The sequence below is a fragment of the Gambusia affinis genome, linkage group LG10 (assembly GCF_019740435.1).
Source record: "Gambusia affinis linkage group LG10, SWU_Gaff_1.0, whole genome shotgun sequence".
In the NCBI taxonomy this organism is placed as follows: domain Eukaryota; kingdom Metazoa; phylum Chordata; class Actinopteri; order Cyprinodontiformes; family Poeciliidae; genus Gambusia; species Gambusia affinis.
Window position 1 is genome coordinate 4,875,023 of NC_057877.1, and position 15,625 is coordinate 4,890,647.

The window sequence follows — 15,625 nt, forward strand, 5'->3', positions numbered from 1 at the left end:
CTTCTTTACATTTAGAATCCTAATTGCACTTTCTGAACCATTGGAAAGGTTTGTTACAGTTTATTTGTCGCATGATTGACCAAGGTATTTTTGTTACGTTGGCTGTTTCACTCCTAATTGCACTGAATGAACAAATTAAATTTGTTTTTACATGTTTGACCAAGCTTGTGAAGCTGTTGGTGTATTTAAATGTGCTGTACTGGTGCAAAGTTAGTAAATAAATTGATAATTCAGTACATTTATGTCTGCGGTTTAAAAGAGAAGAAACCTTTTGAGTCAGTTCAGCTCTGTAATGGATCGCTGTCGGCCAGTGTTGACCTCTGATATCGGTATCTGACGTGAAAAATGTGGATCGGTGCCTCCCTACTTGCGACAATTGCAAAAAGCGTTTTCCCGTAACTCCACGTACCTTGTGATCGAAGCGTTCCAAAGTCAAGCATTTCTGTGGAGGAGTATATACCGGGAGCTGCGAATAGTGATTAAAATCAAAGGGTTACGGCGATGCGGGAGGTGGATGGATGAATTCTGGATTAAAAAGATTCAGAAGCGGACCTGACGTGACCTCCACCTCAACCGGGAGGATGATGAACTGGTCCTCATTTGGAGCGTTGGTTTTGATCCTGATGAAAGCCGTGTGGTTGTCCGCGTCTCTCGAAGAGAAGCTGGCTCTCATCACCCCCTTCGTCTCGAAAGGAGGAATCTCCTGGAAGGCGGAAGAGGTTGGCGCCAATGAGATAAAAAGTTGATAAAAAAATAAAATAAAAGGTTGCATCCAGAAGAGGGACTCACCCAAAGCTTTCCGGTGCCTCCTTGTTGGCCAGTGGGAAGCTCTAAATGCAGATCTCCTCCACTGGAGTACATCTCCACCACCTGAACAAAGTACGGCAACATCCCAAACTGATCCAGAAAGTGGGTGCAGATTCACCATGTAAGGAAGTATTTGGACCTTGTTAAACCTTTTCACATTTTGTCACGCCACAAGTACAAAACTTTAAGTTATTTTATTGTAATTTTCACCCAAAGACCAGAACATGGTGCGTATTTGTGGTGCTAGATGATTTCCATTACTCTTAACAAATGAAAATGCAATAACTCTGTTTTCATTACAAACGTACGCAAAACTTTGTCGACATTCCGCTAATGTAAAAGGAAAAATTTATTTCAGTGTTTCCATTAAATAAGAAACACAATTGAAATGAAACTTGAATTAAGTTTATTCACACGATAAGTCAATAAAAAAAAAAATCATGCTACACCGTCATCCTCCTAACCTTAATGGTCCACAATGGGGAAATTCAGCTGTGTTTTTATTTCATTTTAAAAAGATCAATCGAAATGCATATAATGTCGATGTTCTTCTAATGAGCTATAATTTGATCCAGGTGCGTTAAACCAGAGAGAGAACTAAAACATGCAGGATGCCGGCCCTCCAGGACTGACTTTGGACACCACTGGACTATATCAGGACTTTTCGGTGACGCCCTTCTCCAACACACCTCAATCAAATGACACAGCAACCTTTAGCTCTGCAGAGGCCTGATAGCGAGGAATCATTTGGTAGACTGGACTCTGGTCTGTGATTAGACTGATTTGAGTACGAATAGAAAACGACTTAAATATCAAATCGCTTGAGTTATATTATGTAGAAGATCAAAATAACTTTGGTTTATAGATCAAATGATCACATTGAGGTTTGTGGGTATAAAGTGACACACTGTGAAAAGGCTCAAAGCGTTTGAAAGAATCTCTTTAAATTACCTGCAGCAGTTCACTGTATGGGTTGTGAATGTTTATTAGAGGGGAGAAGCTGCTGTTCACAGGGACCCGGGCCCCGATGAAGGGCCGCAGCCTGTAGGGGTTCGGGACGCCGACCCCGAAAACCTGAAGGAGACGGAGAGGCAGAATAAGTGGCGTAGTAAAAACTAACTTTAGTGAGAGGTTGTTCTGTTTCTACCTGGTATGTAAACACTCCATGATGTGACGTATTAATAAATAAAGTGTTTTCTACATTTCCAACAACTCGACCAAGAAACACGACATCAAAAGATGTGTTCCCTCCTGGAGGAATTATCTACAGGAAGAACAGAAGAATGGGAGGATACACGTTAAAAAAACACACACACACACAAAAATCATCCTTTATGCATCAGATGAAATAATAACCCACAAAATCATAACCGCAGGCAACGCAATATTCACTATGAAAACCGTCGGTGCTGTAAACGCCACATGCTAACTTTAGCATGATGGTGGTGGTGATTGTGGGTTTCTGCTGCAGGTTTCCGAGAAAAGAGCCATTTACAAAGTCTGCTCTCACAACAACATCATGTTTCAGTTTGATGGAGTTAAGATACGGTGCACCAAACGGCACAAAATCCATCTTAAAGGAGACGTCTCTGGTTCTGGAGTGTGCAGACAGCAGCAGTGTTTTTTAGGGTTTTTATTTTTACCCCTTTTCCTCAATTTTGCGTCTTCCATTAAAAAGGAAACCCATTAATTTTTTTTTTCAAAATTAGCCTTATTTAAGACGTACATTTGATCAACAGTGCAGATTATTTGAAAGTGTCTCAAGTTTCTCAAAAACGCCACAAAAACCTTATGCTCCGAATAACCAACATTACCAAGAACAAGCAACCGAATGGTAACAAAACAGAATCTTTACAATAATATTTTTAATATTTTGTTAGTTTTAGAGAATAAGCAACAACAAATCAAGCACATCAGATCCACCGATGATCATTTGCAGTCTGATGCGACACACACGACCAGATCATGTGATCCCAGCAGCACAGATGTGAGAATGATGATATGCAAATGTAAAACCAGACTAGCACAATGTCATTATTATTATTAAAATAATTAAATAAAAACAACAATTTAATGGTCATTACTTTTACTAAACACTGTAGTAAAATATTATAAAGCTACAATTATAATTCTGTGATTCACAAACTAACATTTATAGCAGGGGTCTGGTCTGTATTTTAACTAAAAATGATAAATAACTAACTAATGTTTCTGCAGATGCATGTTCTAGTAGGATTGTTTTTATGGAATAATTGCATTGAACCTCTGTAACAGAAAGCCACTAAAAGTCCCAGGTATATTCTTTAGATTTTTTGTCATTCAGTTGAAAACTAAGCTTTATTATTTTTATTTTTTAAGAAAAACATAGTTATATCAACAACTTCCAAGAAAATGTCTCCAACCTCTTTTTTTCTGCAAAGCTTTTCAAGTTTGAATTTGTTTTAAAGTCTAAAAATAGAAACAGAAATGTGGTTTCCTGTGGGAAATGTTGATCAAAAACGAGAGTTTTCTCGTTCTCTTCGTCGAAACTTCCTTTGACGTTTGTGGCTCTAAACGAGTTTTATTCAGCCGGACTCGGGGCAGGAACGTTTCTTTGGCTCGTTAAGGTTGCCGAGCCCTGATGTGGACAACTCGACAATCACAACTTTCACTTGAAACCCTTGATCAGACAAAAGTCGGCACTGTGGAACCGGAACTGTGAAACCCTTGCTGTTTAACAAAACCTCTACTTTGTGACCAAGAAGAAGAAAATACTTCATTCAAGAACTGTTTTAACTCACTCTGTTTGGCGAAATGATGTAAATAATGTACGATGTTAAGTAGCTGCTTTGACAAACTGGTAATTTACGAGATTTTCTCACTTATCCACTGTTAGAAAATGTGGTAAAGTGTGTAATTTGACTGGAGGTCATAAGCTCCAGTCATCTGGAACAAAACGAACGGTGTGAAGGTGAAATAAACCGTTTTTGATGGTCGTGCAATAAAAATCCCCGTGCTCCTAATCTGTGCCGTCATCAACTTGTGTCTTAACACAAACCTCCCTCCCCCAAAAAAAAACAAAACAAAACAGCAGCAGGAAGAAAACGGCCAGCATGCGAATGTTTCTGAGCCGCCACAGACTGCCGGAGAGCCAGAGAGTATTTTAGATGAAACATCTGCTTGGTATGCGAGTATTTAAAAAAAAAAAAAAAAAAAAAAAAACTACATGGGAGGCAAGCAGCAAACCACTGAAAACTGAACCAGCTTGTCTCGCTCTCCCTCTTTTTTGAAACCCTCAAAAACATTTCGTTCCAACCACAAAGGTCTTCCCAGTTTTATTGGCGACTAAACTGCAACAAATAAAACAATTACAGGGAAGAAGTCACTGAAAATAAAAAGAAAACAAAGACTGAAAGTGGAGACAAAAATAAAATAAAAAATCAGTTGTTTCCCTTTATCGAGAACACGCTTCCAGAAATGTAGAAGTTTTCCTTCCTACTACAGAGTTCCAGAAATGCCACTAAGTTTCTTTGATATCTCAGTGTTATCTCAGAGTGGAAGTGTTTTGCTGCTGATGCTGCTAATGAAGAAAAGCAAAGCAATGAAGACAAAAATAAGATGTGAAGTCATTGTTCTGCTACAGCAGCAGCAGCAGTGGATATGCAACATTTTACCAACCAGGAATCTGAATTCTGACTATTTTCCATAAGTTGTGTTAAACGTTGACCTGCTGTTGGAGTGTGGATTTCATGTTTCTGGATTTCTATTGAACCAATTCGCACTGATCTGTTGACAAAGCCAGCGAAATGATGTCTCCTCTTGTTTCATTAACAATTACACAATAAAAGGACAAACTGCTTTAGAAATTCAATGATTCACAGAGTATCGCTATGAGCTAAGCTTTAAAGCCTGAACCATGAGTCACTTGGTTCTGCTTCTTTTCTTCCTCCCATTATTCAGTCATTCATTGTGTGTTAAACAGCTCGTCATCCCGCCTTCATAAAAAGCTCAGGACAGAGATGTCCAAGCATTTTCCTCACCAAAAACCTACATAAAGGGACCGCGGGGAAACGGGGAAAGAAAAAAAAACATTTACTTTTTCCCCAGATTTATGACTTTAATCTTCTGAGACTTTTTTTAATCTACTAAACAATAAATAAAATTCAAATACTTTAGCTAAATGAGTAAAGCAGACAATTGTTTGTTGGGGAAAAAAAAAAAAAGGATGCAGGCTGCACAAAATCAGTCCAGGGGCCACAAATGGCCCTTCAGGACTACAATTCCCATGGATGAGCACACGTGCCCTATGTTAGCATTTTTCACATTTCTCTGCGTCTACACGCATGGTGCTCACTAGTTTACAGCAAACAAAGCAGGGAAAACAAAGATCTCACAGAAATGAACCATTTGGCTGCAACATAACTTTTGAACTGCAGGCGTTAAGCAACAGTGTGATGAGACAACATGACTGAAGATGAACAGGGATGATTTTCCTTCCGTTAGCAGATAACTTGTTATATTTATCAGATTTACAACAGCAAAAAGAAAAAAAAAAGAAAAATCGATTTAAAAAGTGCCGACTACTTACCCTATTCTGAAAAAAGGAGGCGTGGAAATGTGCTGTTGTTGCTGATATTGATATCAAACTAATTTCTTCTGAGCTAGGATTATGTAAATAAACTTTCTCCATTTTTGGCATTCCAACCGGCCTGTGAAGGAAGACGAGAAGGTTTGTGTAAGTGCAGGTTTTCAAAATCACCACTGTGGGAAAAAAAACACAAAGGTCAGACGGAAAAGAACTGAAACCTGACTGCAGATTTCACATTCCTGGTTTCCACAAAGTTTTAACCTACCAGTGCTGATTTTAACCAGTTCTCTTCACATAAGTAAGCACTGGGAATATTGTTATAGATACAAGTCAATTATTATTAACAAAATAGGGTCCCACTAACATGTTAATGCAAAGACAAAAAGATTAGCATCTTTCAGAAACTAGTGCGCCTGAATAAACGCCAGAAAACAGTTAGAAAATAAAGTTTTGGTCTTTTTCCACACAATCACAACTTTTACAACCAAGATTATTTCTGTCCATAAGGTGTGGAAATTCTCAACCATGGTACTCTAACAAAAACATTTTTTACTTTTAGTTCAGCCTGAAAGTTGTCCAATTGTGCTAAATGTCTTTCTTTCCTCATTGCATCTTTTGTAAAAAAAAAAAAAAAAAAGTAGTGAATAACTGTGAAAAACAAAACTCTAAAACAGTGTCCACATGTTTGAACTTTAAGAGGTCGTTTGTGTTAACTACTTAAAACAAAATAAGAGACGCAACATCTTGTGGAGACAGGATTCGACACCACCGAGTTACTGTCTCCAAGTTGTTAAAACATCGTTCACACCACACCATAGGACTCTTTTGATTTACAACCTGTCGGGCAGCCAGCCGCTGATATGAAAATGGCACAATATGAAAATCAAGTGCAGCTCTTGTGGTGTTTTAATCACTTTCCCTCCCACAGAAATCAGACAAGGTCATTTTCAGCTTCAGCAGAAATCCAGCCATGCCCAGAAGGTCGTTATGGGAGGTCAAATGGACAAACTTCTTGGATCTTTCCATCCTACGCTCTGATGAAAACTTTCAGACCTGATAAGTGGGCTGAATGAAATATGTGTATGAATGAAAACAAACCTGTGTGTTTCCAAGCGAGTTTCCTGAATCCTCAACTAGGAAATATGTATTTTAAAGAACACGGATGTATGATCCCACAATCAGACGAGTATGTGATCTAGTGAGTAGTTGAAGCTATTCATTGGCTGTGGAGTTAGCTTGTTTTCTTCGGGGCGATCCAGAGATCAACGAGAAAAAAGGATTTAGATCATCTTACCAGCAAAGCAAACATGATTTCAGTGGACATTAGCTGATTTAAATTTAAGCCTTTAAAACGGTTTTAATATCACCTTGAATTAAATCAAAGGCAGAAAAAAAATATAAATGTAAGGGATGGTTCCTGCTGTATTGTAACCAAGCATAGCAAAAACTGGCATCTCTAGGATCTGTTTGTAGCTGTTAGCAGCTAGTTTGTGTTTCTCACACCATCTATGGCTCTCTAAAGTCTTCACCCCCCTTAGTGTCTAGCCTAAATGTTTTGCTTTTTGCAGAATGCGCCTCGCCTTGAATGGCTCAGCAACAGAAGTGAACCAGCGGCAAAAACAAACAATGTCCGGCAAAATGGAGATAAAACTGCACTTACGCATGATAGGGGAAAAAAAAAAAAAAGCTACTTAGCTAGCTAGCAAGGGTATATTTTTCCAAACAAAAAAAACCAATGAGAAACAAAACTCAAATATTTCCGCCAGGAAAAATTTAAGACGTCTGACTAAAGTATTTAAGGCCAACTTCAATATTTTTTTATGACTTTAAAGACATTTTAATCCCTTCATTTTAAATACATGAATTTAAAGGACGCACAGGCACCCTGCATGAATGAAAACAAACCTGAAGCAAACTATGCCAAACTAACAGGCTTAAGATTAAAGAAAGATAAAAAAAAATAAAATACTCACTGTTCATGAAAGTCTAGCATTGGAGGTTCAAATCGTATAGGTCGGCAGTTCCCTCGGTGCGGGGACGTGCTGCAAGAGACGGGAAGGTGTGACAGCAACAAGAGCAGGCAAGCCACAGCAATATCCATGCTTTGGGCTCAGTTCAAAAGTTAGAGAGACTAGATGAGCAACGAACTCCTGGTTTTTGCTCTTTTTAGGACGTAAATAATACAATGGATCCCTTCCCATCCGCAGCACACCATGTCTATGTCCAAAGTCTTCATGAAACTTGGAAAATGACAACAACAAAAAGAAGAGAAAAGAAGCAGGATGGAAGGAGCTTTCAGTGTCAATTTCAGGTTGTGGTGCTTCTCTAGACAGAATTGCTTTGGGGCTGTAAAACTCACAGAACTTGTCCGGCGACAGGTGTATCTAAACAATGGACAGAGGGGCGGCTCCCCCCCGCGGGAGGGAGGAAGTACACAACAGAAACGTGAAATGTGAGCCTTTATGTAAATCTCATGCAAAAGGAAGTTCAGAGATGGCAGACGTGGCAGTCAGCTGAACGTCGGCTCATTTAGCAGGAGCTGAACATCATGTGTTCATCTTGCCACATATATGACTAATTCATCTATGACTAAGATTCCCCATCCGAGGCAAATATTTAATCCAACTGCGCTCCCCTAATTATACCGTCTCACATTGAAATTACAAAGGAACACGCTCGGGTTTATATAACTCGCCTAATTGCGTTAACGCCGCCCTGCAGTCGGACAATTTGCTGGAGATCCGTTTCACCTTCTTTTACCACCGAGCCTTTGCTTACAAGAGCAGACAAAAGCCGGAGCGCAGCGCTCCAATAGCCGGGATATTCCGAGGCGGGATGGGTTTACATCCCCGGGGAGACAGAATGTGCCAAGATTCAATGTTCCTACGGGATGAACCGTCACCTAGAGCCTGTCGCCGCTTTGTGCCGCTAATATCACAACTGCTGACAAGAGTTTTGGAGAAAAAAAAAAAGGAAGAAAAATAGCTTGCAGTGGCTACATTTTTCTCAGCGCTTCAGAGCTGAGAGAGCAGAGGCTCTTCCTCTATGACCTGCAGTGCCTTGCAAAAGTATTCATTGTCTTCACTAGGGCCAGACTTACAAGGGTTTGGGCCCCTGGGCTGGAGCCAGTTTTGGTCCCAGAGCCACCAAGGACAGATTCTTTTGCTAATGCAAATACGGTAGTCCTACACATCAGCAGGTTTGACCTGATGCAGGCTTATTACATCCACTGGTCAATAACACCAAGGTGTGGTTGATAATCCTTGTGCATAAAAAAAAATATGCATAAAAGGAAACATGCATATTATATGTTAAATACAGTCATTCCAGAGGAAGAGGAAATGCTGCTTTACACAAACTGATTCCTGAGCTCAACATGGTGAAGTAAATGAGGAAGTGTGAGTCTTAAAAAAGAAAAAAAAAAAAAAGAAAAAATTCAAAACACTCCTTTGACACGCCTCAGTCAGCACTCGTACTATGATTCCACGAGATAATGACTTTATGGACTTTAACATAGCTGCACACAGTGAACCCTCCTTGCACAGGGAACAAACACAAGTGCAGATGATGCATGCCGGGTACGCGTAACTGCAACGGCTGCAGACCACAAAAACAGAAACATGAAGCCACAAGTCAGCTACGTTTTACAAGCTTCCTGCCAGCCATGATGGAGAGGCGTTTTCAAGTTTGAGCACCGCTCTATCTGTTGGACACACACACCCCGTCATAACAAATCACACCCAGAAGATGCACAATGCAAGAAAGAAAGAAAAAAAAACTAAACCTAAAAATCAGTGCAGCGTCCAACTGCAAAGAGACTCACTGTAGTTCAAACAGCATACGACTGAGGGATGTTACGACAGTGACTACAAGGCAAACTTCCCCAAAGCCGTCCACTGTCTGCCATGTTTGTGTTCACACACCGAGTACGGTGGAGAGATCCTGCGAGTCACAGCTCTGCCCTGCTGGACCCGTTCTGAGAATAGAGGAGAGCTCGCTGCGCTTTGGCCAGACGGGTGACTGAAAGCTTGCAGCTCACTATATGTAGCAATTTTGACTTGTCGGTTGCCCCATACTGTCGCACCTCGCTATTAAAAGTATCCCGTCTCTGCCCAGCTACACCAGCAGCTATTTAACGTTAGTCACATTATAAGAACGGGGGAATAGTCAAGTGTACGGCAGGCGGCCTTTGCGCTTGGTAACAACAGATCACAACTGAGTGCAATCAAGAAAAATATATTTATACGAGATCGTTTCACAAGCTTGGTCAAATGTTAGAACAACTTTGATTTGCTCTGCCATTAGGAGTGAAACAGCCAACGGAAAATAAATAATAAAGAAACTATCAAAAACAATAAGCTGACTACTTTGGTAATCTGTGAAAATAAACTGCGACGAACCTTTCAATGGTTCTGTAAGTGCAAATAGAAATTCTAGCTATAATGTAAACAGAATAAAGCGTAGAATAGATCTGCCCTTATGGATCGGACACATTGTCATAGATACCCGACGTAGAATTCTGTAAAATATTGGCACCCATACAGATATAAATATCGGATCGGTGCTTCTCTAATGTAAACACATTTCAGTTCTACTGTTCTTTCCCCACCGAGCGTCATGAACATCAAATCAACACATCCAATTAGATTCTTTTTTAAAACAAGAACAGTTTCATGTTTATTGACTCTTAAATTTAGGGCGGATTTTCCAAAATCCACACAAACATATGCACACACTAACATTTGGATGAGTCTCCTGTAGCAAGCTGCACCTCTCTCTCACACACTCATTTTAGCTTTCAAAAACCCTGTGACATCTTTCTGGCTGGATATCCGACCACTCTTCCTGTTCCACTCGTGGCTCATTTTAATTGGTCGATTTTCTGTCACCATCAAAGCATCGTCCACACGTTTCCATGCAAGGTAAGCAGCTCATCCTCTTCCAGAATCTTAAAATGCTTTATCTATTTCAAACTAATTTAATTGTATAAAAATCACTCAGTCGTAAAACAAAAAAAAAAAAACAAAAAAAAGAAATAAGATGGAATGATTAAATGCAGTGCAGGAACAAACAAGGATTAAATCTGACATGAACTTAAAATACTTTTTATATTAATTGTGTTGCAGCTTCTTTTATTTTTGTACTTACTGTTTGTACTGATTATTGTATTTATTGACAAAACTTGTGTCAGGTCATTTTAACCTTTGTTTTAAGCAAGACAAATTACTTATTGTCCATCAGCAACTGATGAAAAATAGCCTTTTTGCTAATTCTGCCGCATTTTAATCAAATATATCAATACAGTTCAAATGTCAAATTAACGGGAAACCAGTTCCACCCGTATTGTGAGAGCACATTGAGCCTCAGAGAAGACCGACTCCTTCCAGCTTGGTTGCCTATATATTTGGTAATGTCTTTAAAAGTTACACCGTTCCGACTGTCAGGTAAGGTGGTGACAGCATCATGCTGTGGGGTTGTTTTGCTGTCAGGTGTACAGTGACATTGCATCAGTAGCATGAAATACAAAAGGATGACAGCAAATTCATCAACTTAACCTCAAAACAAATGGCAAGACTTTAAAAGACAAGGAGGTTTTCCAACAGGACAAAGACAAACAACAGAACTGGTTTTGCAAATGGATACAACAGGTCCAACTTACTAAAGCACATTTACTCCAGATCTACAGGGGATGCATGTAAATATTTGAGCTTTCTTGTAGTATTCTGACAGCTTGGATTATAGAAAAAGCTGAAAAAATGTCAAACTTGTGCGTCCAGTTCTTGCTTTAAAGCTTAAACGCATCATTAGAAAGCAAAAGTAGAAACATGTCTTACCTCTGTTGATGATATAAACTAAAATCAATGTCAGACTCTCCCTGCAAGATAAAAATCACATGTGAAGTAATTATCATAAAACATGATTATTTAGTCAGAGGCTCTGCCAGTTGCATTGCGTGCAAACTTAGTGTTTCTTAATCAGGTTGATAATCCTGTTAACATTCAGATGATGGATGGAAATGAAAGGCCTTACCTGTAAAAGGCTTCCCTCACCAAAATGTAGAACCTCTAGAATTGTGTCTGACTGAATGAATGCTGTAAAAAACATAAGGAAAAACAAAACAAAACACCCGATTAGCTTTATTTACACCACCATCATAGTTAGAAGGGCAGCTTTTCATCTCTGTACATTTACCAACTAACAAAGCTAATAAAATCAAACGTTACCTTAAAAAAAATAACTAATAAAAAAAAGCTCAAAACATGGTGTCATTTGATTGTGCTGCAATAGTAGATATATATATTTTTTTTTAAAAAAGCTTATTTGCAATGCAAAGAACCGAACATATAAATAGAAGAAGACAATTTCAAACTCTGGCGACAGAAAAGCAGAATTAGATGTCATGTAAAAATAGCTTTGTGAAACCGCTCGCATTTCCTTATTGACAAATGAGAACATTTTCCGCTCAGTCCGTCTACCTCCCTGAGCCACTGGTTGTAATTTCTTGCAAAGGTAATTTAAAGCTCTCTTAAAAGATTCACGCTCCATATCTGCTCAGGGTGGGGGAACGTTTGGCTTCAGCCACAGGTTTTGAACCGAGGACAGCCCCTCCGAACGATGTGCCTGCGCCGCGCGTCTATTTCTGGATGTTATAAGGTGTCGGGTTGTGAAAAAGGTAGTAAATCCTTTACAATGGCGCTGCTATCAACAAGGCTTTAGAGAGGCGGACATCTTTTATTTCAACTGCGATGGGATTCCCTCAAATTAAGCCTGAAGTCCAAACTCTGCTGGTCAGATGTCTTTACTGTGTCCACCTTCTCACTGACATCTGGACACATTTCCTTCCTAGAAAGATTGAATTTACCAAAAAATAAAAAATAAATAACTTAATCAGAGTATGTTGCATCATGTTTTTGTAACTCAACACTAATCACTTTAAAAATTTGCAGATCACACAGTTTCATCCACTGATCCCAAGATATGTTGTGACATTTCTTAGTAACTGTACTAAACAAACAGTGCAGCAAGTGTGTGTGTGTGTGTGTGTGTGTGTGAATGATCTGGGCGTTAGCTTAACTTAGCTTTACCAAGTTAAGACCAGGAATTAAAAAAGAAGAAAAGAAAGAAAGGCAGCAACAACAACAAAAAAACCCATTAAAAAGTGACTTTTTTTCTACATTTGGCTTCATCTGTGTGTCAATCCCATGTAATAAATAAAATTAGAAATGTATTATCCCTAAGTATAATAATTTATGTTGAAATGTTTGTGTTAGTATTGCTGAAACTGTGGTATTTTTAATTAAGGTCATCACACTGTGAGAACCTCATGCCAGCCTACGCTCAGGGTGGAAACACGATGTGGCTTGGAGTTGAAACCCTCCAGAGGTCAACAAAATCCCAGGAGTGCAAAGGTAGCATCTCAGATTAAAGACTTTGTGTATTTTCAAAAAATAAATAAATCACACCTCACCTCTTCGGACAGAGGGTGGGAGCAAGCATGTAAAGATAGTTTTTCTTCTTAAAACCAGTTTTATTGCCTTGTTGGTCAAGTATCACCACTCCGAAAGATATTTTAACACAACAGTGTGTCCGTTTGTTGTTAGGCGAAGTTGGAAAAGCTAATGGCTGGTTCTTTTAGTTGGTATTCCCGAGTTGGAAAGTTGGCGGTTCCTCACCAAAACAGAACTCGGCATCCAAAATGGCCATGAAAACCATTTCCGTACAGTTTTGAAGATGAGATTTGTTAAATAAATGTGATACAACTTCCCTAAAACTTTTTGAGCTAGCGCAAAGGGTTACATTAGGTTTGACATTATTCCCAGATCCCAAATTTTAACTTTAGTGAGGCTCTGTTATAAATTTTTCTCCACTGCATTTTCAGTTGAAGCAAATTTCGACCTGCTTAAATCCTCTTTTTGCCACTTCACAGCTCCACATCATGGCTAATTCATTTGCATTGCAAATAATCCAGCATTTCTAAAGGCTCCCAAAGCCCAACAACCAGCTGAACTTGTGCCACAGTTTAAAACCGTGGATTTACAACTTTTAGTGTAGCATAACAGGCATGAACAAGTTCAAGCAGTCAAATATCGAGAGGTTGGAAGAGGTTTTCTCTGGATTGTGGAAGCAGTGTAAACAGTAACAGGGCACGTTTCAAAGTTTCCACAGCTGATGTTGACAGTGGATGTCACCTGTCCGCCCGTCTCTGACCTGACATGAAATGATATGACCGCAGCGAGCCGCAACCCGGCTGGGTAAATAACAACCGGACTGTCATTTAGCCTGTGGGCCGAACCGTCCGTCCCAACCTGAACCCGGGAGAGGGTCAAGAGTCAAACCGAGGAGCCACGTTTACAAAGTAAAACTCTGACTGTCTCACCTCAGACATGACTCGGTATGAGGAAGTCACCTTCCTGCCGTGCCAGGACTATTTCGCCACTCTGACATGTCTTCATTCCAGTGCTTTCAGGTCATACAGTGACAGGTTTAAAGCTAAAATTAGTATTAGCAGTGGTGCTAAGAGGCAGCTTCGTACCTTTTCAGACTTCTCTCAAATGTAGAGTTAGCTTCACTTAGCCTTATATGGAGGGTATGACAGCAAGCACAGAACGAAGGAAGCTAGCGTCGCCCATAGGAGCGTTTAAAAGGCCACTTACAAACCAACATGTCGGTACTTCTTTCATTCTGAACTGTGCTAATAAATGCCACAGTCTACCATTAAACCTTGTTCATGGCAATGAAGGAAAACCATAATTCAGTGTAAGCGGGCTAGCCGTGGTAAAGTTGGCCCGCGGAGGTAAGGCTAACCTTTACCCGCACTTCACTGAAAATGCCTACGGAAGTTAGCGCTTGCTAACGCCGACACAGCCAGCTAAGTTACAAACCTTGTTTATCCGCCCGCGCGGCGTGAATAAAAGCAATAAATAACATCCTGAGGACTCCGACACACGCTGTTCTTCTTGTGTGAGAGCAGCGGCAGCGCTGGGCTCTCTCTGGACTCGCCATGCTGCAGGTCTCTCTGTTGTTACGATAACAACCGAGCGAGTGTGCGGACATGCCCGTGTAAAGCTCTGCTGCCTCTGTCAATCATAGCCGTGAGAGGAAAAACTGCGGCTCCACTGAGCAGCAGCTAACCACTCAAACAGGACGGTGGCCTCTTCTTCTGCCTCCTCCCTCCTTCTCCTCCTCCTCCTCTTCTTCTTCCTGTTCTTCCGCTTCACGCCGCGTCACCGGTTACTACAGGCAGCAACTCATCACCCGCCCTCCTGAACCATTGTAGTGAACAGCGCTTTTAAAAATGTACATTTTACATGTTTTGCTTCAAAGCAGCGTCTTAATGGCCGAGGCTTGTAAAAAGCACCAGGCAAAATTCATATGTATCTAAGCAATTTGTTTTTAATTAAAGCTACTAGTCCGTTTTTTTTCTGTATCAAATTCATTCGACTCATTTACGGCACCATTTTACTGTCTTTTTTGTACTAGTTTAGCTCCTTCGTTGTTAAAATGTTATACTTATTGAGATAAAATCTACCCGCCAAAAAACCCTGACATAAGGAGAAAATATGCTCTCTATTTGTTCTAGGATGTCTGAGTTGCTGGAAAAGTCGAAGTTTGCCGAAAAGCGCCGAATTCAGAATCCAGTTAACGAGATGGATATAAAAACTAACAAAAGTGGGCAGTTATGATTATTTGTCATAACTTTATGGTTTGTGAGTTGTTAAATATTTGGCACACGCAGTGCTGCCCAACATCTAATGTTGAACATGTTTTATTTGTGTTTGAAACTGAAACAAATTCAAATTCACCGTGTAATCAATTGAAATTCGAGTTTAAGACTAGTTTTATACAATTTCAAAGATTTGAATAGAAAGAATATCAACATGGCACATCATCCTGTGAATCACTTTTGTGAATTACTGTGGTGAAGGCATCATTCTGTGGTCATGCCTTGGTTTCTTTGAGAAATAAAAGAAAGAAAACTATGTATCCTGTTTTATTAAATTTCAAATTTAAGCCCTTGCTTTCTGCTGGTTTAACGCGTAAAATTCCAATAAAACACGTAGATGTCTATAATTGTGAGACGACAAAAAGAGAACATGTTCAATGGATAGCAATGCTTTTTGCAAGGCAATGGATTCCTCCAAGTAATTACATCTTCAATCAGTTATTTACCTCCCCCAGTTGTAGACCTTTCTTTGGTCCAAACGAAATGATAACATTAGAAAAGCAGTGAACACTGAAATAGTGAAGCCC

The 15,625-nt window shown here is 39.7% G+C and overlaps 1 protein-coding gene across 2 annotated transcripts in view; it reads right to left on the reverse strand.

Moving 5' to 3' along the window:
* The window catches only part of tmem131 (transmembrane protein 131), a 36,502-nt gene extending 21,820 nt beyond the window's left edge, over window positions 1-14,682 (reverse strand). The window contains exons 1-10 of one of the 2 annotated variants that reach the window (XM_044128846.1): window positions 14,257-14,682; window positions 11,405-11,466; window positions 11,209-11,249; window positions 7,348-7,416; window positions 5,375-5,495; window positions 1,955-2,071; window positions 1,759-1,881; window positions 790-870; window positions 553-703; window positions 410-466 (exon numbers count right to left, since the gene is read on the reverse strand). In XM_044128846.1, coding sequence (XP_043984781.1) covers window positions 410-466; window positions 553-703; window positions 790-870; window positions 1,759-1,881; window positions 1,955-2,071; window positions 5,375-5,495; window positions 7,348-7,416; window positions 11,209-11,249; window positions 11,405-11,466; window positions 14,257-14,428 — 994 coding nt within the window. In that variant the 5' untranslated portion in view covers window positions 14,429-14,682. The remainder of the gene's footprint in view (window positions 1-409; window positions 467-552; window positions 704-789; window positions 871-1,758; window positions 1,882-1,954; window positions 2,072-5,374; window positions 5,496-7,347; window positions 7,417-11,208; window positions 11,250-11,404; window positions 11,467-14,256) is intronic. The other variant, XM_044128845.1, reaches the window with a different exon arrangement.
* Between the last annotated feature and the right edge of the window lie 943 nt (window positions 14,683-15,625).